The sequence below is a fragment of the Lycorma delicatula genome, chromosome 2 (genome assembly GCF_047948215.1).
Source record: "Lycorma delicatula isolate Av1 chromosome 2, ASM4794821v1, whole genome shotgun sequence".
Taxonomy (NCBI): domain Eukaryota; kingdom Metazoa; phylum Arthropoda; class Insecta; order Hemiptera; family Fulgoridae; genus Lycorma; species Lycorma delicatula.
The window spans coordinates 60,907,610-60,930,886 of record NC_134456.1 but is presented as its reverse complement, the minus strand read 5'-3'; the positions used below and the strand labels follow the sequence as shown (position 1 = coordinate 60,930,886).

General features: G+C 31.2%; 1 protein-coding gene across 1 annotated transcript in view; it reads left to right on the top strand.

Annotated features, from left to right (window-relative positions):
* LOC142318845 (chitin-binding domain protein cbd-1-like) overlaps positions 1–17,019 on the top strand; it is a 60,675-nt gene extending 43,656 nt beyond the window's left edge. Inside the window, exons 3-6 of the mRNA XM_075355397.1 lie at positions 2,255–2,385; positions 5,007–5,177; positions 11,263–11,503; positions 15,178–17,019. Coding sequence (XP_075211512.1) covers positions 2,255–2,385; positions 5,007–5,177; positions 11,263–11,503; positions 15,178–16,875 — 2,241 coding nt within the window. The 3' untranslated portion in view covers positions 16,876–17,019. The remainder of the gene's footprint in view (positions 1–2,254; positions 2,386–5,006; positions 5,178–11,262; positions 11,504–15,177) is intronic.
* Positions 17,020–23,277: the final 6,258 nt, after the last annotated feature.

Here is a 23,277-nt window from a genome sequence, read left to right as displayed (position 1 = left end):
AAACAAAACTGTCAAAAAACAGTTTTCTGTGGTAGTTTCAATATCATGCAATTTTAAATGTTGTGATCTAATCGCTAGTTTTCTCTCTCAAACACTTCAAAGAAAACTGAAAAGTCATAGCAGTGCCCAAGTCTCATTTTTGTATTTATCTTGAGATCATGATTTCTGATTAATGAAGTCAGTTCATTGAATGCTCCTGTGGCTTTATTGATACGATTTTTTTATCCTGCTAATGATTTCATTATTACTACTAATGTCAATATAAATGTAAAAAGACTTTGTTATTTGATCTGTCAATAGAAGGGGAAATTTTAATTTGTTATTTAATTTGTTAATACAAATTACTTTTGTTTTGTTAATAAGAACAAAACAAAAGTAATGAAATGTAGTAGAAATAACAAAGATGGACCACTGAATGTGAAAATAGGAGGAGAAAAGATTATGGAGGTAGAAGAATTTTGTTATTTGGGAAGTAGAATTACTAAAGATGGACGAAGCAGGAGCGATATAAAATGCCGAATAGCACAAGCGAAACGAAACGAGCCTTCAGTAAAACAATAATTTGTTCACATCAAAAATTAATTTAAATGTCAGGAAAATATTTTTGAAAGTATATGTTTGGAGTGTCGCTTTATATGGAAGTGAAACTTGGACAATCGGAGTATCTGAGAAGAAAAGATTAGAAGCTTTTGAAATGTGGTGCTATAGGAGAATGTTAAAAATCAGATGGGTGGATAAAGTGACAAATGAAGAGGTATTGCGACAAATAGATGAAGAAAGAAGCATTTGGAAAAATATAGTTAAAAGAAGAGACAGACTTATAGGCCACATACTAAGGCATCCTGGAATAGTCGCTTTGATATTGGAAGGACAGGTAGAAGAAAAAAATTGTATAGGCAGGCCACGTTTGGAATATGTAAAACAAATTGTTAGGGATGTAGGATGTAGAGGGTATACTGAAATGAAACGACTAGCACTAGATAGAGAATCTTGGAGAGCTACATCAAACCAGTCAAATGACTGAAGACAAAAAAAAAAAAAAATAGAAGGGGAAAGATTGGATTGAGTTGCATTAGAAATGTAGAGGGTATACTGAAATGAAACGACTAGCACTAGATAGAGAATCTTGGAGAGCTACATTAAACCAGTCAAATGACTGAAGACAAAAAAAAAAAAAAAAATAGAAGGGGAAAGATTGGATTGAGTTGCATTAGAAATCAGACTAATAAATCAAGGAATGTAGCTGAATTAGTTTGAGTGATTATCAATCAATCTTTAGGTTAACAGTGGAGTGTGATACCAAGTCAATGAAAAAAAACATAGCAACTGCATAGTAAGCACTAGATCCCTTACCCAGGAAAACTGTTTATCCCTTACGGTTTTATTTTTTTACAGTAAGCATATTTACTGTTCAATTCAGTTGAATCTTTTATTTGATTTTTTTTAAATTTAGTTAATTGTTCTTTCAGTTTCTCCAAATGTTAATGACTGGCAACTGTAGGTATACTTATTTACTTCTTAAATTAAGAGCCTGATTGATGATGTGTGCATTTACGCTTCACATTTTTCATTTATATTTACACTTTGCATTTACATTATCTGAATTGCCTTGAAAGATAAGAATTAAAAAAAACATTATGTTATAATGCATTGCACAAATATTATATTGCAAGTAGTAAAAGATAGAATCATTAATAAATGCATTAACTTTGAGATGTTACAGGCTACAAATCGTTATACTTAATGATAAATTGTAATGCGTAATAACTTTTCAGATATGTTGAAAACTTTTAAATATTCACCATATATTTAAGATAATGTACTTTTCAGTTAGACAAACCTTTTCTGTTTCTAAAGAAAATTTTACTGTTCTAAACGTTGCTTTTTCAAAATAGAAAACTAATTCTGGAATTGTACTCTCAAAATGGATGTTTTTCTTCATCTGTTAAAAGAATGAAACAAGCTTACTATCACATTTTATCCTTACAATTAAATCTTAAGTTATCACAGATATAAAATTTCATCTCTCATATTTATCTGAAAATGGGCAACAGACAGTTTTTAATTAAGAAAATAAACCATTTTAATAGAAACAATGTATAAAATTATCATAAATTGATTAAAATGTATTTTTATAAAAAAAAAAATTTTAAAAATCAAAACTTATTTTATCAACTTTTACAATGTTTGTCATACCTTTTCCTTACAAAGAAAAAAATATGAAATGTAGACACAAATTTATTTATTTTTTCAGATCTATACCAATTATTCTAATTTAGATCCAGAGAAAATGGCAACAGCTATATTAATGAATTCAGTGTCACTATGTAAAAATAAAGCCGATGGAATGTACAGTCATCCACTATCAGTTGGCAGTTATTACATGTGTGTATAAGTAATTTTTTTTTAAGTACATAAATTTATTATTATTTACATATAAAAACAGGATAATTAATAGTACTGAGTATGAATATGAAAAATTCTAGTTCAGACAGTTTTAGTCTGAAACAAGAAAAGAGTAAGTAACCTATTCACAAAACGTGATTAACCAATCCACTTAACTTTGATCTCTACTGTAAAAATATTCTAAGTATGTTAATGAGAAAAATTCTTATAAATATGGCCCTACCAAACATTTTGGTCATTAATTCATTAAAGCAACATACACACACACACACACACACATACAGAGAGTTGTATATATATACACCTCTATATCTAAATATATACTCTCTCTATATATATAGACAGAGAGAGAGAGAGAGAGAGAGAGAGAGAGAGAGAGAGAGAGAGAGGAAATGAGAGTAGATTGTGTCGAGTTTGAATTGAAGATAGTTATCTAGTAAGAGAAGTGTGAGAAGACTCTCTCACACTTGGTGTAAATAGCTTACCATAAGGAATATGGATATTCATATTATAATATTTTATCTCTGAAAGCCAACTGAATATCATATCCATTTCATGATATTTGTTCTATTAAACGATTTGTACCTTCTTGAAGAAGTTTTGGTTACTGACATATTCAAATCTTTTTTTCAGTTAGTTTTCAGATTAGTTATTCCAGTGTTAGTAGTTATTAAAACAAGTGTTGAGCTCTCTGCTTAAAAAGTTTTATTTATTTTCTAACTAGGATCAAATGTTATGTCTCACAGGCATACCTACAGTATAAACATTGAACATCTTTTGTTGGGAGTTCTTGAGATTATTTAAATGTTTAATGTAACAATAATGATTGTTTTATTTAGCATTTTTGCACTATCAGAGATTTCTTAAACTTTTTTCTTAAATTAAGTCATATTAACAGGAAAGTATCAAGAATTTATCATTTCTCTACTCCATATTCTTTTTACATCTTTCCTGAATAAATTATTCTGAAAGTAACTATTTTTTATAAGAATACAGTTCACAATTTTCAAATTAATATCTAAATAATGTGAGTCTTGCATCTGACAAAACAAATAAAATTTTTATTAGGAATATTTTTATTCAAATATTTAAACCATTGTCCCCAGATAAAACAAATGAACACTCAGTTTACAGATAAATACTAAATTTAACTAGATTTAGTATTAATTATATTACCTGGTCATTCAAAATAAACCAACAAAACAGTTTAAACATTTAAACAGTTTAACAAAATCAGTTTATTAACATGAAGCAACATCAAAGATGGTTTGTTCTAAAAATTGAGTGGAAACAGAAAATCATATAATCCATTCATGATGGTTCTTTAGGTGGTTATTTGTCATATTATCAATTGTAAATCTGTCTGTAAGTTATTTGCTTTCCTGTTATGGTGAGTAATGATGGCAGCTACAAAAATCCAGTTAAGTTTGGTCTGAATTTCAATTTTTCAACTCCAAGATCTTAAAGTTGCCAAAATTCACAATGAATTGCATGAAATTTATCAGTTTGCATTAGTAGCATTGCAAATTTGATAATGGTGATTACAATGTGTACTTGATGAAGAGAGCAGTGAAAGACATACAACTGGATATTCTGAATGAACTAGAGAATGTAAATATATTCAATAAAATTAACTATTGATTACTATTTCTTAACATGAAATTTTAAGATGATATTTCACAGATTACAGTATACAGAGTTGTATCTACAAGATTAGATTCAACTGAGTACAAGATGGGGCCAGAAAGTAAAGTTCTTACCATTTTTGATTTTTTGCACTAATGTCTGAAAAGATTAAAGGCTATGTACAGCTCCTCTTTAGACCACTGTGAGAGAGAGTGATGCTAATTTTTCCTCATAATGTGAATGATGATGAAATATTAATTTCTTTTGTTAAGTCAACAAAAAAAAATATAGATCCATGCAAGGGCATCGTTTACGGAAGGAAAAAGATAATTCAAACAAAAAACTTCATTCAGTACAGGGAAAATGGCTTATAGTTTCTGATAATAAAAAAGCATTCTTCTGGTAGATTTTATGGAGCTGGGAACAAAAATTACAGTGAAATATATATAAGATAAGTTTTAAAACTGGGGTTCATATTTCAGAATTGGTGATGTGGGATGCTGATTTCAGAAATTGTTATCACAACAAAATACACACACACACACACACACACACACACACACAGACAGACACCTGCCACACTATTTTTAAGATTCAACATTTAATTTTCAACATTCAAACAGGAACTTTTTATTTACCTTTGCATAGCCAGCTCTAATATCTTCATGTCTACCTTCAACTGAAAAAAGTGGCTTGGTTCTCAATGGTTTGGAGAGAGTGAGGAGAAGCAAACAGCACTGCTGGCTGGTTAAAATCACATGGCAGAATTCTATGTTTTTAGTACAAAAGTCATTTCTTAATCAAAAGAGTGTTTCAATGACACTGTGTAAAAAAATTATCCCTTCTGGTTGAAACAATATGTCTACTATGAAAAAACATTGATAATTTTTTCTCTATGGTTTTTGTTTTTGTGGCACAAACGCTTGATTTTTACCTTATATTTAATTGCATTGGTGAACAATATTTTGTTTTAGGTGTAAAAAAGGAGAATATAGATTGCATCATTGTAATGAAGGTCATATATTTAATGAATTATCACTGAATTGTGAACAAAAACTTTCAAATTTTCCTGGAATTAATCCTTGTGATACACAACCTGATGGACTAGTACCAGACTACACAACTAACTGTAATCAGTATTTTCAGTAAGTAGTAAATGTGACATTTTTTTTTGTTTAATTTTTGTAACTTTTAGTTCAAATAAAGTGAACTGTTAAATTTATTTTATCAGCTCATTCCTAGAGATTTGACTCATATTAACAGCGCCACCAGTTATTATGCAGAGCATGAGATACCGAAAAATTACTTATACATTTTTAAAGCAGCAAGTTATATAAAGCAAATTAATATACCTCCATTATATATTGATATACCATCATCAACCAGAAATATAGAAGATTCTTGTAATGTAAGCAGTAGTAATAAATAAATAAATTATAAGAACACTAAATGCCATAAAAGACACATTGATAATTAAATACCTACCTTTTATTGATTTTTAGAAAATTATTCACTCTTTTGGTGAACATGTTAAATCTAAACTTAATACAGATTATAAATATAATAAAGGTAGCAATTTTGCATTACATGCCTATTACATTACATACGAGTAATAAATATCACTCATTACTGTGTAATATGTACTTGTAATTTGAAGTACTAGTGGTTAGCACTATTGATTACATTTGAGCAATACCTTTTGTTACGTATGGACTAAACAAAAAATCCTTAATGATGGTGAAGTAATATGGTTTCAAAAACCAATGGACTAACTGAGAATGCAGTACCGAGAAAAAATGTGAATGTAGTTGTAATAGAATTTTCACTTGACTGTTTGACAGATATATATTATTATAGCATAAAATTACTTAAAAATTTCACTAGCATAAGCTCGAAAAAAGAGCAGAAGTTCAATGGCTAGGAAAAAATATTAAAGAGAAGTACTAATGATTCAGATAAGGTATCTGAATCATTAGTAATAAGGTATATAAGGTGATAAGGTATATTGCATCTTCAATGCAATAAAGTGGACAACAAAAATTAATCAACAGTAAGCAATAATGGCCTTTATTTACACATTGATTGTCATGCAATCAACATTTATATATTTCTCTCGTTTGTATTCAAACCTATTCATTCTTTCAACAATAATTTCAAACAGCTCGTTGTGTCATAGTATGTGGCCAATTAGTGCATCTCTTCTCTTTGTGAGAGTATTCTTGAACTTCCGTTCTTCACCATCCTGCTAAGTACTGCATTATTTGTAACTCTGTCAATCCACCTGATCCTAAGCATTTGCCTGTAACCCCACATTTCAAAGGCCACCAGTTTTCTTCTACCCGCAGTTTTGTTCGTCCAATTTTTGCTACCGTACAGAACTATATTCCATACATACTTTTTTAGAAGCTGTTTCCTTATATCCAAATTTATAATGGTAGTACAAAACAATTGTTTTCTTCCTGATAAAGGCAATTCTTGCTTGTGCAATTCTCATTTTTATTTCCTTGGAACTTCTCCCATCTGGCATAATTGTACTGTTTAGGTATTTAAATTCGTTAGTCTGTCGGAAAGTCACCATTCAATTTAATCTATGCACTCTATATGCCCGACCATATACCATTGTTTTGATTTTGTTCTGTTTATTCTAAGGTTATTCTTTAGTAAATATGGCGTCCATTTTTTCAATAATGTTGATCATATCCTTTTCATTATCTGTAATCGCAGTATGTCATCCTCAAATCATAGAATATCAATTTTCTCTGCCTGGATGCTAATGCCCACTCTAACTTCTTCCCTCACTTTATCTAATGCCTCCTGTACATAATGAGTTAAACAAAATAGGTGACAACTGACAACCCTTTATGCACTTCTATTCTTTTTTGAACTCCTCCCATTCTGATGATTGCCTCCTCATTTCTATACAAGGTCCAAATGATCCTTTTCCATCTGATCCCTCTATTTTTAAGTATCAAGAACATTTTGTCCTAGTTCACATTACTGAACACCTTTTCAAGGTCAAAAAAGGTGATATACACATGTTTGTACTTTTTTAGGCTCTTTTGTATTAATAATTTTAGTGCTAATATAGTTTCTCATGCACCTCTTCCTCTTCTGAAGCCAAACTGATCTTCACTCAGGACCATGTCTAATGTCTTGTCTATTCTTTGCAATAGTATAGATGTTAAGATTTGGATGTATGAGAAATTAGACTTATTGTGCGGAAGTCTTCACAATTCATTGCACTTGCTTTCTTTGGTATTGGGACCATCACACATCTCTCAAAATCTTCTGGCATTTTTCCTGTTTCATATGCCTCACAAATTATAAAGGGCTGTTCTTAGTTTTTCTCTACTGTCCTTGATTAGCTTTGGAGGGATGTCACCAATTCCTGGGGCTTTTCCCAATCTTAAATTCTTAATAGCACAGTCAAATTCTTCTCTCAAAATGGTTTCACCTTTTTCTTCCTCTTCTTCTTCTTCCGTCTCAGCTTCCTCCTCTACTGATTCTGTTTTCATCTCTTCTCCCATATATAGCTCACCAATAAATTCTTTCCATCTTTTCAGTACACCTTTCTGATCAAACAAAATCTCTCCTTCCTTGCCCTTGCTCTTGGTAGCATAAACTTTCTTTCTCCTTTCTCCAAAGAAAATTTTACTTACTTTGTAGGCCTCTTCAAACTTCCCATCCTTTAGCAGGCGGTCTACTTCTTCGCAGTTGTTCCGCAAGTATGAGTCTTTCGCTTCTTTGCACTTCCTATTTATTTTGTTTCTTATAATTTTGTATTGTATAGCTTCATTGTATGTTTGTTGATTTTTGTACTTCCTCTCACCAATCAATTTCATGATTTCTAGGTTGATCCACTCTTTTCTTATATTGGTTTCTTCTCCATCCAGTGTTTCATCAGCAGCCTCAGTTTACTTTTAAGTATATTCCACATAGTTTTAGCATCCTGCTCTTGCACCCTTTCTGATATTTCATCTGTTTTTTCTCTAAACCTTTCCCTAACCTCCTCTACTACCTACTGGGTTGTTCTGGTGGTGAACATGTTTTCACAAATCAGCTGATTTGGAAGTCAAGAGTTCCAGTGTTCAAGTCCTAGTAAAGGCAGTTACTTTTATACGGATTTGAATACTAGATTGTGGATACCAGTGATCTTTGGTGGTTGGGTTTCAATTAACCACACAACTCAGAAACGGTCAACCAGAGACTGTACAAGATTACACTTCACTTACACTCATACACATTATCCTCTGAAGTGATACCTGACAGTAATTTTCAAAGGCTAAACAGGAAAAAGAAACCTCCTCTACCTCTCTCAGTTTCCTTATATTCCATTTTTTGGCTGCACTCCTTTGTAATATCTTTAATCTAATATTTCATCATCACCAACTTATGACCACTATTGACATCTGCTCCTGGGTAACTTCTGCTATCACGTACTTGGTTTTTGAAGCCAATTGTCAAGATTTCAAGGTGAATGTCAAGAATTTCCCTTCCTTGACTCTAGGACCATTAGGCATTTCCTAGACTCTCGAGTACTTATAGAGAGGAATTAAGATATACATATATATATAATAGTAGACAACATGTAATGCACTGTTTCCCACAAAAGGAGTACGTTAATTTGCCTGGGCTTTCTTGCTACTGTGAAGCATATAAAGCATCTCAGGTACAACTGGCACCAATCAGAGCTCCTTTCTCTGAAGCAATCTTTTGAACAGAGCAAAGTCGCCTCTAGTAGGATTCTGCAATTCAGTGCGTTTAGCATGCTGATTATCTATTACCTACTTGTCTCTGTGAATCAGAATTACTCTTCTAATTGATAATACTAAAAGTTCTTATAAATTTAAAAAATGGGTGTTAGTTATTATTAGGAATGACCATGCAATTTTTTGGAATGGCTCTATCTCTAGGTCTCCTAAAGTTACACATATGTGCATACATTTACACATTTATTACCAAGCAATATTTTGTAAACATTTCTTATTAGCCCATTCCATTTATTTAAGTTTAAATTTAAATCATTTTTATATAGATTTACTTTACACTTCACATTATTTTTTTTATTATTAATACTTCATATAATTTCTTTTTTCTATAAAAAGAGACCCACCTTTGCATCAACGGCCTACAGGAATGATAATACGAGTATCGTATTATTGTTGCACGCCATGTCACTTCTATAGGTACTATAAACAATAAATGAAATATTATATAAACCTAAAGATAATTTGCTAATGTAAAATTATAACTCAACTGATAGAAAAATACTGAAATAAAAAATAGGCTGTAATAACTTAGTGTACTATAGCTAAATGACAACAATAATATTATCTTCATAAGATATATTAAAGTAGCAAATTCATTGTTAACATTTACAAAAAAGGAAGAAAAATACGAGGGATATCTCTAAAGTAAAGACCGCTGGGAAATTTCTCTCCTTAAGGTTGGTGAACCTATGTAGTTCATGGCCACGCTAGTAATCTACACGCTGCATTGTTGTCGCGTTGTAGTTAGTATCTTTACGTGTGAGTTATTATGTTATAAAATGAACAGGAAAACCGATGTTGTCGCCGACTGTGAAATACGTGGGAGTCGTACGTTGTTTAACCATCAAAACGTTAAGCCGGCTGAAATTCATAGGCAGTTGGTTGCTATATACGGTGATAATTTAATGAATGAAAGAAACATCCGAAAATGATGTGAAAGGTTTAGAAATAACAGATTTAATGTGCATGATGAAGAACGTTTTGGGAGGTCCTCAATAATCACAGAGGACTAGTTGAAACGCGTTGATGATGAAATTAGAAAAGATTGTCGCTCAACGATTTCCGACCTGGCCCTTCTTTTTCCTGATGTTTCATGAGCTGTTATCGGTCGCATTGTTCATGACCATTTAGGCTTTAGAAAGATTTGTGCACGTTGGGTGCTGCACGTCTTAACGGAACGTCACAAAAGAAAAAGAATGGGATCTGCTTTAGAATTTTTGTTGCTCTACACAGAAAAAGGTAATGAGTTTCTTAATTCAATTGTTACCGGTGATGAAACATGGAATTCGTATTACACGCCAGAGAGAAAACGGTAGTCAAGTGAATGGCTTCATCCTCAAATCACCAACCACATCAACAAAGGTGAAGCCACAGCAATTTGGACGCAAACTGATGGCCACAGTCTTTTGGGATCGGTTTGGCATACTGCTGATTGGTTTTATGCCACGTGGAACGACTATAAATGCAGAAGCCTACTGCGAAACTCTATGTAAGTTACGACGCGCCATTCAAAATCGGCGACGTATGCGGCTGACCGACGGCGTCTTCCTGCTGCACTAAAATTCACGTCCACATGTTGCGGGTTCGACACGTGATTTACTGAGAACATTTGGATAGGAAATTTACGATCACCCACCATATATCCCGGACTTAGATCCTTCTGATTATCATTTGTTTGGAAAATTGAAAAATATTTTGAGTGGTAAGTAGTTCGCCGGTGACGATGTACTTAAAAATATTGTTAATCAGTGGCTAAATGGACTGGCGGCGGGAGAATACGACGAGGGTATATTGAAACTAATGTATTGCTGCTTTAAATGTCTTAATTTATGTGGTGATTGTGTGCAGAAGTAGTAGTATGAGATATGTAGTTTAAGAGAAATAAAAAATATTTATAAAGTTTTCAGAATTTTTTTTTTACAATGAAACGGTCTTTACTTTCAAGAACATAGCATAGTATTTCTTTTTGTCATGGAAGTTTTTATTACAATTTCTGTATGTAATATAATTAAAGAAATGCAAATAAACTATAATGTTTATATAGAATTACAGGAATTATATCTAAAATTATAATCTTTTTATTACTTTTACAAAAATATAGATGAATGAAAGAATGAACATGATTAAAAACAAACTACATAAAGTCTGGTATTCTATGAGGGCATGGCTTTTTAATTACATATATAACATATTGAATTATTATGTAATGTTGTAGCACATATCTTGGAGATAATATTTTCAAAGTGTAACTCTCAATATTGGTTTATACGTAGTATATATAATGAAATGGGTCTTGAAAACATGATACATAGCAATCAATGTGTTAAAAATCTAATGATATTTAAAATAATATGCATTTCAGTAAAATTAATCATTAAATTCATGCATGAAGCATAATTGTTCATAAGTTAACATAAAAGTTTTAATAAAAAATATTTTAACTAATATTGATCTTTTTCAGGTGTAGACAAGGTATGTTAATCGATAAGAAATCATGTGGCACAGGCTTAAGATTCAGTCCTGCTAGCCAAAGTTGTAAACCAGCTGATCAAGTAAGTTGCACTCATACACATTGTAGAGGGTCAGCAGATGGATTCTTTATAACGCCAGGTTCTATGTGCAATGCCTATTATACCTGTATTAATGAAATAAAGAAGAATTATGTGTGTCCTTCAGGACTTGTTTTCAATAGGAATAGCCAGGTAATTTCATGTAAAATTAAATTTAATATTTCATAAATTAGTTACAAATCACTTGTAGTCAGTTACTCTGAACTGATTGACAATGATGTTAATTCATTAGTTTTTGATAAGATATTCAATTGAACCTTCTTAGAAACTTTTTTTTTCTCTGAGAAAACTGACACAGAAGATATTCCAGCCCAATTGATCAAACAGTACAATCCCAGCAAATTGAAAAAAATTATTTTAAAACAAACTTAAATAATAAATTATTGTTATAAAATGGCATCGATTGAAATTAAGTCAATCAATAAAATTCAGAAAAAACACAAGAATGTGAAATTTTTGTCAGCTAATACTTCATCACCCACTTAAATTATTGCCTGTTCTGTGAGCCAGTTTGAATCTGTGGTACAAAGCTGAATATCATAGTCAAACAAGAAAAATATGATGTGTTATCCTGCAGTTATCCAAGAAATACATTGGAGCATTATTATCATCCAAGATGAAACGAGGTATCTATGAATTAAGCCACATGTATTCCAAGTACAAACAAAAAAGAGTATTTTCATGATGACTGTCTCATACTGACAACTTCTATGACTGTTTCTGCTTTAGTGTAACACAACTTATTAACCAGTCAACCAACCTTGCTTAGCTGATATTTCACAAAACATCTATAATCAGAATGGATAACATGATCCATGAAAGTCACAGCAGATTGCAAACTTCAGAAGTGGCTTCCCCAGCTCTTCATTGCCTGGGATTCATAAGTAGTTAAGAATTGCTTTCGTAATATCAGAAAATTCCTGATTTACAAAATTCCTTTTGTAATATCAGGTGATTAGTATCATGTGTACAATTTACATATTACTTATGCGTTACATACATTCTGTATTAATTGTTTATTTACATTGCTTTGCTAACGCGAGCTAGTTAGCTTAAATTGATAATTAAGTGATGGGAAAGTACACTGATGGACATGAACACAGCATAGAAAATATACACTGAGACTGAACACACAGATCTGTTATGTGGAGATGATCCTTGAAATTATTACTAGTTATCCATTAGCTGATAAAATTGTTGCATAGTAAAACTCACAACTCTCTGCTGAAATATTTACTGTTGGATTAGATGCAAATGCGCCAGTAGGAAATTAGAGAAGTGATTCAGTAGAAGTCATTATTGATGGGATCAACTTTCTGTGAGCTGTTTATCTGGTGGAGGAGTACATTACTGAATCACAAACTAGATAAGATCTTACTTAGGCTCTGCAGAATTTAAGCATATTTATGAGCTTTATCACATTAGCTGTTGGATGCCCCCCCCCCACAAACTACACTAACCCATAGAGAATTTTTAAACATAAAATTTTTAATTCTCAGAAGTTTTTAATCTTACTCCAGTGTTCATAGAAACAAAGGTCTAAACATTTTATTATATTCAATAGCTTATTGATTTAACAATAGTTTATAACTCATTCATAAATGACAAAAGTATTCTCATGTTTTAGAAATTTAAAATATAAATGCAATATTCTCCCAATATTTAATAAAAATATTTTTGTAAGCAGTTAGTAATTTTCAAAAAGCATGATGACACAGATGGCCAAATCATTTATTTGTAGTAAACCAATCAATGCATTTTAATTTAACTACTGGGTAAATTAACTCTTTGATTCTCAAAATCAAATGGTAAGGTTCTTTGCAATTAAATTAATTCTAAGACATTCAGTTGTTGGTCTACAGTTGAAGCTTTACAGATACTTCTCACAATCTCTGTAAGAAAACAATTGTTTTCTTACAGAGATTTCCCAGATAAACTGGAATATATATTTCTTCTGTGCTTTTGGATCTATTTTTATATGATGTATTTTCTTTGTTACATTTTTTAGAATAAAGTATGCTTTCCTGAAATATGTATGTTTCATCATGGGATATTCTCATAAAATTTGGAAGGAATATATCTCTTTTTAATCTAAGTTATTTAACTTTTAAAAAATTTATGAATTAAATATATATTTTTTATTTTAAGTAAATTTTCTTTGATTTTTGCTTGTTTGTTGCGATAAATACTTTAAAAATAAAACTAAGCTAAAACAAGAACATCGTTAAGTATTAAGTAATAAATATTCTCTTAAAATAAAATTAATATGTTATATTAATTTTGACTATGTATTTTAAATGGAAATATGAAGTAAGAATACAATTTTTCTTTTAAAACCATTGTTAAGTCATAGTTTTACACGTTTGCAACCTAATTATTTCACTCAGAGAAGGTCTATGAAAACTCCAGTTAAAATATTGTAGGGACCCCTCCAATTATCCCACCCAGATTCCTGAGATCAGGACCACTTTAGCTATGAATCACCTTAGAATTTCTGAAGGAAAATGTAAACATGAGCAAGTGAGGATTTTTTGAGCAAAAATTCTTTATGGATATTCTTGAATTTTGAAATTGATAAAACATGCTATTGAATTTTAACCATTTATCCAATTTCCTACTAGTGATAAGAAAAAACTAAGAAAAAATTTCAATTAATTTTAATATTTGAAAGCAATTTAATATTTCAAAATGAAATATGAATTTACCTTTCATCATTAATTTTTTTTTTGTTTTGCACATTTTTATCCTTAAACAAATGGCTAATCTATAAAGACAGGTGTTAAAGCTTATCCATTTTGTTGCATATACTTTTGTCTATAATATGTTGCTTACCCTGTCTATTAATTAGGTGAGTGATTTAGCCCACCAGGGCTGGTGTAGTGGTTAACTCATCTTCACAAATCAGCTGATTTTGAAGTCGAGAATTCTACAGTTCAAATGCTAGTAAAGGCAGTTATTTTTATATGAATTTGAATACTAGATCATGGATACTGATGCTCTTTGGTGGTTGGGTTTCAATTAACCTCACCATCAGGAATGGTCGACCTGAGACTGTACAAGACTATACTTTATTTACATTCATACATATCCTCTAAAGTAATACCTTACAACGGTTCCAGAGGCTAAGCAAAAAAGACAGGTGTGGGTGAATGATTAATCTTAATTCCATATCAGCTGTTAGAATTATTCTGTGATACCAGAGGTCTAAAACCAGATAACAGCATGGTGATTTTTAATCGGAGTTCAGTGTCTGCATTATATTATTTTGGTGATGAGGTACAGTTAATTACACTGTCTAAGAAATGTCAATCTGAGATTGGGTAAAATCACTGTAAAATTCTTGGTTAACTTACATTCTGTTTTCAAGCAGTATAATAAATTTGTAAATAATTATATGTAATAAAAGTAATGAATAATTACTTATATATTTATAAATGAAAAAAAAATTATAATGTCTTTATTAAATATGATAAATACTCATAAATATATATATAAATTCTTTCTCATCTATCATTAAAAAAAGCAACTGTAATTGGGCAATCAGCCTGTATTCATTAAAACTAAATATATAAATAGTGGTCTAGCCTGTTACTTGTAATCAGTTTGCCTAGGCTTTATGTAATTGCTTATAGTGGCTTTGGAGAGAATGAAATAACCTTCATTTTAATAAATAATACAATATAAATATATATATAATAATTTTACTGCCCTTTTAAAATATGAAAATACAAATATAAATCCTTCCCCCCAAAAAATTGGAATAATATAAATTAATATCACAGTTGTGGCAATAATTTCTGTTGTAGACCTGTACTGGATCTGGAGGTGTTTGCTATGAACTACTATGTACTGGACGAACTAATGGTTTATATGCTGATACAACTCATGGATGCCAACGATATTATGTATGTGAAGGAGGAGAATTAAAATCTGTTGGTGGCTGTCCTCGTGGACTTTTATTCAATGGTATAATATGTGTTAACAGCTCCTATGTTACCTGTTCTTCAGCAGAAAATACGGCTATTGGCTTATCTTTACCTACAACTGATATCTGTACTGGACTTCAAGATGGTGCTCATTCAGTCTCTGATGAATACTGCCAAGAATATATACTTTGTAAGTCAGGAATGACAATTGCTGAATTACAATGTCCTGCTGGCCAAAATTTTGATGGTCATAAATGTACTAATGATGAACTCGTTCCGTGTTCTTCATTTTGTGCAGGTAAAAGTAATGGATTTCATGCAAATATTAGAAAACACTGCCAAGAATATGTTAACTGCACTGATGGTTATATTGCTAGCATTAAAAAATGCTCACATGGTACAATATACAATGGAGAAATGTGTGTTTCATCCTCAACTTATCAGTGTCCAACAACTACATTTGAGGAAGATAAAAATAATAAAAAAATATGCTTAAATTTAAACAATGGTTTTCATACAGATTATATTAGTGGATGTAAAGAATATTTTTATTGTTATAATGGAGAATTACTGATCCATAATTCATGTTTAGAGGGTACAGTATGGAATGGAAAAGAATGTGTACAGTCTCACAATTATGTATGCGATGGGCCACAAATTTCACCTGAATGTAGTGTAAGACAAAATGGTTTTTATGCAGATATTTCAAAATCATCTAATTGTAATAAGTATTTTTATTGTTATGACAGAATGAAAGTACAATTACGCTGTCCTGTTAATTACGTTTTCAACGGTAATGAATGTGTTCCCTCAGAATCATACAACTGCCCAATAACTGAAACAGACTGTCATATTAAAGGTGATGGATATTATACCAATATAAATTCAGGATGTCAATCTTACTACTATTGTTCAAATGGTAATAAAATAACATATGTTTGCCCAAGTGGACATGTTTTCAATGGTAATGACTGTGTACCTTCAACGACATATGAATGTCCTGGGAATCTAAGCGATGACTGCTATCATTTGAATAATGGATACTATCCAGACACAGAGACACACTGCCAAAAATACTTTTATTGCTTGAATTATAAAAAAATAATGACACTTTCGTGCCCTCCACAAGAAATATTTGATGGCCTAAAATGCGTTTCAGCACAAAAAAATTCATGTCAAAATTATACTAAAATATCATGTAATTATTTGCAAGATAATGTTTATGTAAATCCAGGTAGCAACTGTAATGAATATTTTCAGTGCAGCAATCAAAAAATGACTAGTTTCAACACATGTGCAGAAGGTTACTCATTTAATGGGAATGCATGTATAAAAACAACAAATAATTCATGTGAAACAGTAATGAAAAAGCAAGCAGAAAATCTAACAAAATGTAACAAGAAAAATAATGGTTTCTTCTCTGATTTAATTTCTGGGTGTAAATCATATTTTTATTGCATTGGTGGTACAAAAACTGCTTTATCATGTCCATCAGGAAAGTTATTTAATGGTGAAATTTGTATCAGTGACAAAAACTTTCACTGTCCAACAACAAAAATAACTGATTTAAATATATAAACAAACAAATCATTAAAATTTAATAAATGTAAGAAAAAAATAGATTTAATTTTCACCGAATGCCAAAGTTAAATAGTTGTTAAGGTTATTTATTTATTTTATTTATTAATTAATTTATACTGACTAATTAAATGTTTATTTCTAATAAAATATTCTTTATAAACTTTATTAAAACCCAATCAATAACAAACATTTTATAAAAGTGATTTTGGTTACACAGTGTAAAACCACACTATCAGTTTGTTTCATGTTTTGCATATAAATGCACAATGTAATGAAATTATATGCAGTACGGTTAATATTGATCTTCAGAAACTGGTTTACTAAATGTAACAGTAAACACATACACACAAATGTTTTTTATTTTTATATACAAATTATTATCTTTACTATTTTCCTTAGGAAAATATTAAAGGTAATAAATAATTTGTATATATTATAAAATTCAGAAATCTCCTTTCTGTAACTCAAAAATCACTGGACAGATTTTTATAATTTTTCAGTTTTTGACAGATTTTTTTAGTTTTATTTACATTTTTTTAGGAAAGTTTGGTACAATTAGGTATGTTCTAACCTACTGAGTAGGTTTCGTGATGAACAAGAAGATAGGGAGGAGAGTGGAGTATTTCAAGACGCATAGCGATAGAGTCATTGTAATAAGGATAAAATCAAAACCTAAATCGACAACGATTGTTAACGTCTATATGCCTACAAGCGCCCATCATGATGATGATGAGGTAGAGTGTGTATACGAAGAGATTGATGAAGCAATTAAACACGTAACAGGAGATGAAAATTTAATAATAGTTGGAGATTGGAATGCAAGCATTGGAAAAGGCAAGGAAGGAAATATAGTGGGTGAATACTGGCTGGGCAAAAGGAATGAAAGAGGGGACCAACTTATAGAGTTTAGCACGAAGTATAATTTAGTAATTGCCAACACCCAATTTAAAAATCATAATAGAAGAATATACACATGGAAAAAGCCAGGCGATACTGCAAGGTATCAGATAGATTATATCATGGTTAAGCAAAGATTTATAAAATCAACTCGTTGACTGCAAAACTTACCCTGGAGCAGACATTGATAGACCATAATTTGGTGATAATGAAATGTAGATTGGGGTTTAAAAACCTGAAGAAAAGGTGTCAGATGAATCGGTGGAATTTAGAGAAGCTTGAGGAAGAGGAGGTAAAGAAGATTTTTGAGAAGGACATCGCAAGAGGTCTGAGTAAAAAAGATAAGGTAGAAAATGTGAAGAAGAATGGGAGAATGTTAAAAAAGAAATTCTTAAATCAGCAGAAATGAACTTAGGTGGAATAAAGAGAACTGGTAGAAAACCTTGGGTTTCAGACGATATATTGCAGCTGATGGATGAACGTAGAAAATATAAGAATGCTAGTGATGAAGAAAGTAAAAGGAACTATCAGCAATTAAGAAATGCTATAAACAGGAAGTGCAAACTGGCGAAAGAAGAGTGGATTAAAGAAAAGTGTTCAGAAGTGGAAAGAGAAATGAACATTGGTAAAATAGACGTAGCATACAGGAAAGTTAAGGAAAATTTTGGGGTACATAAATTAAAATCTAATAATGTGTTAAACAAAGATGGTACACCAATATATAATACGAAAGGTAAAGTCGATAGATGGGTGGAATATATTGAAGAGTTATACGGAGGAAATGAATTAGAAAATGGTGTTATAGAGGAAGTTGAGGAGGATGAAATGGAGAAACAATACTGAGATCTGAATTTAAGAGAGCATTAAAAGATTTAAATGGCAGAAAGTCTCCTGGAATAGACGGAATACCTGTAGAATTACTGCGCAGTGCAGGTGAGGAAGCGATTGATAGATTATACAAACTGGTGTGTAATATTTATGAAAAAGGGGAATTTCCGTCAGACTTCAAAACAAGTGTTATAGTAATGATACCAAAGAAAGCAGGGGCAGATAAATGTGAAGAATACAGAACAATTAGTTTAACTAGTCATGCATCAAAAATCTTAACTAGAATTCTATACAGAAGAATTGAGAGGAGAGTGGAGGAAGTGTTAGGAGAAGACCAATTTGGTTTCAGGAAAAGTATAGGGACAAGGGAAGCAATTTTAGGCCTCAGATTAATAGTAGAAGGAATATTAAAGAAAAACAAACCAACATACTTGGCATTTATAGACCTAGAAAAGGCATTCGATAACGTAGACTGGAATAACATATTCAGCATTTTAAAAAAATTAGGGTTCAAATACAGAGATAGAAGAACAATTGCTAACATGTACAGGAACCAAACAGCAACAGTAACAATTGAAGAACATAAGAAAGAAGCCGTAATAAGAAAGGGAGTCCGACAAGGATGTTCCCTGTCTCCGTTACTTTTTAATCTTTACATGGAACTAGCAGTTAATGGTGTTAAAGAACAATTTAGATTCGGAGTAACAGTACAAGGTGAAAAGATAAAGATGCTACAATTTGCTGATGATATAGTAATTCTAGCCGAGAGTAAAAAGGATTTAGAAGAAACAATGAACGCCATAGATGAAGTCCTACGCAAGAACTATTGCATGAAAATAAACAAGAACAAAACAAAAGTAATGAAATGTAGTAGAAATAACAAAGATGGACCACTGAATGTGAAAATAGGAGGAGAAAGGATTATGGAGCTAGAAGAATTTTGTTATTTAGGAAGTAGATTTACTAAAGATGTACGAAGCAGGAGCGATATAAAATGCCGAATAGCACAAGCTAAACGAGCCTTCAGTAAGAAATATAATTTGTTTACATCAAAAATTAATTTAAATGTCAGGAAAAGATTTTTGAAAGTGTATGTTTGGAGTGTCGCTTTATATGGAAGTGAAACTTGGATGATCGGAGTATCTGAGAAGAAAAGATTAGAAGCTTTTGAAATGTGGTGCTATAGGAGAATGTTAAAAATCAGATGGGTGGATAAAGTGACAAATGAAGAGGTATTGCGGCAAATAGATGAAGAAAGAAGCATTTGGAAAAATATAGTTAAAAGAAGAGACAGACTTATAGGCCACATACTAAAGGCATCCTGGAATAGTCGCTTTAATATTGGAAGGACAGGTAGAAGGGAAAAATTGTATAGGCAGGCCACGTTTGGAATATGTAAAACAAATGGTTGGGGATGTAGGATGTAGAGGGTATACTGAAATGAAACAACTAGCACTAGATAGGGAATCTTAGAGAGCTGCATCAAACCAGTCAAATGACTGAAGGCAAAAAAAAAAGGTATGTTCTGCTGTAGAAGTAACTAGGTGTTATTCTTGATGAGAATCTTTGATTCAAGGAGCACTTTCAATATGCCGCCAAAAACGCTTGCTCTGCTTTCTTTGGTATTCAGAGAGCAATTCACTCTCTGAATTAAGAATGGGGGCTTAATTTCAGAACCATGCATGGTTTATATAAGGGTGTATGTGAAGCTACAATGCCGTATGCTGCACCTGTCTGGGCTCATTGATGAGGTACAAATATTATAGGAACATTTTCTTGAGAGCCCAATGTCTCCTATTATTATCTATGATTGGTGCCTATAGGACTGTCTCTCAAGAGGCGGTCCTTTTATTTCTGATATCATTACGATATCCCATCCATTATCCATATATCCCCATCCTTGATATCCTTGCGACTGAGGGCCAATTACATTATGATGCTAAGAAGGTAGACCAATTTACCTCTGGGCATATAAAAGAAATAGATGACCAAGGTTTCCATTTATGGCAGGTCAGGTGGACTGAATCACCCGATGGTCGTTTCACGCATGTACTTTTCCTGATGTGAGAAGTATGCAGGTAGTTAGATGGAGATAGGTTGGTTTGGTTAATTCAGGTTTATGTCCGGAGTGTAGGGCCATTGATGATATGTGCCATGTCTTGTATGTCTGCCTCAGGTATGAAGCTGAATGTACCAAGCTAAAGAGCTTGCAGGGATCAATTCTGGTTTTGATTTGCAAGTTAACTGGAAAACTGAAAAGAAATGGAACATAGTTGCTGGCTTCCTTAGATGTTTTCATTAGAGGCTTATTAAATTTGTGAATCTGTTTCTTGATTCTTAAGTGAATCAAGAGGACTTGAGTATATTGAATTGTCTGACAAAATTGTCATTGTTACGATTCAACACTTGTTTTGTTGGTATGAGGGTAATGTTTTTGGTATTTAAAGGCTCAATCAAGTAATGATCTAAATGCATAGTCTAATTAAAGTTAGATACAGGAAGAGCTTTTGAATGAAACCTTCGGTATTAAAGTAAGGCATGGGGATCGCATTTCCATGAATTGGTTAATTTGATGGTAGAGGATTATAAGTTATGGTAGGTGGTCATGGTTGGAAGAGACTATATGAAGGGGATAGTAGGTTGTGTAGATACACTGACTGAAATGTCTGCCAAGGTATTTGCTTCAGTGACATCCTGACAGAGGCCAAACTGATGACTGTGTTGTGTTATCAAGTTGGAAATGGTATTAAATAAGGCTTGGATCAATAGAATTTTACTCTTAATCTTCATTTTACACAGATGGTTCCTTGAAAGATTCCAGTTGCTGGAGAATTACCATTTTAAGGGATGGAGTTTACGGTCTTAAGCAGGACTTGTCTCATTATTAAATAGCAGAGATATAAATGAATATTATTAACAGCTTTATTAAAGCAACAACCCAGTTCACATTAATCAAATTAATTATGCCTGTAGTATGTTAAAATTTACATTAACTGAATAACACAGTAATGATGTTATTCAATATTCAATAACATAAAATTGATTAATTTCTCGAACATGGTACTGCTGATATGTTAAATAAATAACATTAACAATTAATGACAACACATTGAATCAATGTGCTGGTAAGGTGGATTTCATTAATTGTTAATATTATTGAACATAATAATGATATTTCTTTTTCTGCTGTGACCATTAACAATAAAAACCAACAACACAGTAACAGTACTCAGTGAAATTGCATCCAGCATTGATAACCTTTAGTTACTCAGAAGAAGAGGATAATTAACCCTCTATCAAGCGCACCCACCAGATAGATACATTAAAAAATATTATTTATTGTAGTTTTCAGAAAACTATTTATTTGCTGGCTATTTTAATTGCATCTTATTTATAGTCTGGATTTAAAAAAAAAATGTGATTAATGATTTCATAATAAGGTTAGTAGTTTGAATATTAAATACATCTGTCAGCAACCAAACTTGTACTCTTTTTTTATGAGAAATTTTTTGTTATTGCTGATCTAATAGTTTTAGTTTTTATATTAATGGTAACAAAATATTATTTTTATATCAATATTGGCTTATGAGAAAGCTATTTCAGTAAAAACTGTTGTAATTGACTGTACAAATTAAATTTTTTTTCATAACTATTTTAATTTTACATAATAAAATTTGTCATCTTTATAATATTCTCATTTGATTTATGCTTATATTTTTTCAACCACTTCACTTAATGTTTCATGTCCAGATGCATATACCTTATAGACAATTACAGTAATATAAATAAAATTATTGACGGATATGTTCTGAATGAAGTTAAGTAACCCAAAAAATAAAAATATAAAATTTTTACCTCGTACACTAACTTTTTGAAAAATTTCAAGCCTGTTAAACAAAGTCTTTCATACATCATGTATTAATGTTGCTGATGAAATGCTGTGGCTGCAAAACTGTTTCAACAATAAGCAGAATTTAGGATAGAACTTTAATATATCTATTCTTTTGTGAATACGTTTCAATAAAATATTCATCCTCAATACAGAAAACATTTTGTCAGTTTTTCGTATATTAGTAGATATAAAAAAGCAGCATAAAATTCTTACCGTAATGACTACAAAATTGTAATTTATCACAATGTATCTGTTAGATACTACATACAAGATTAAGTCTAGAATAGTAGCATGAAACTGAGTGTTAATTGTATTTTATCCTTCATTTCAATTTCTGTAATGTTACTCCCAGAAATTTTCAGATGTTGCAGAAATATCAGGTTGTAAAGAATAATCTATATCTAACTCAGGAACTCTTATGAGTAATGAAAATACAAAATTGTAAGATAAGAATATATTGATATATATTATACATACATATATTTTTTGATAAAAAAACAAAATGCTTACTTCCCTTAAATACCGTAAACAAATTTTCAAAGTGCCTTTAATAACTATCCATAAATAAGATTTTCTCTAAGATCTCACAGAAATAAAGATAACATTTAAAAATTTAACCAGAATTATAATCACAATTAGCATACTTAATGCAACATTTTTGTTATTTTTAAATGAAAATAATAATAATTACAAAAGTTTCACTGACAATCATGAAAGATATCTGCAGTTCTATTTCACAACTGTAACTTGGTTGGCTACTAATGGAGGGAAATACACTACTT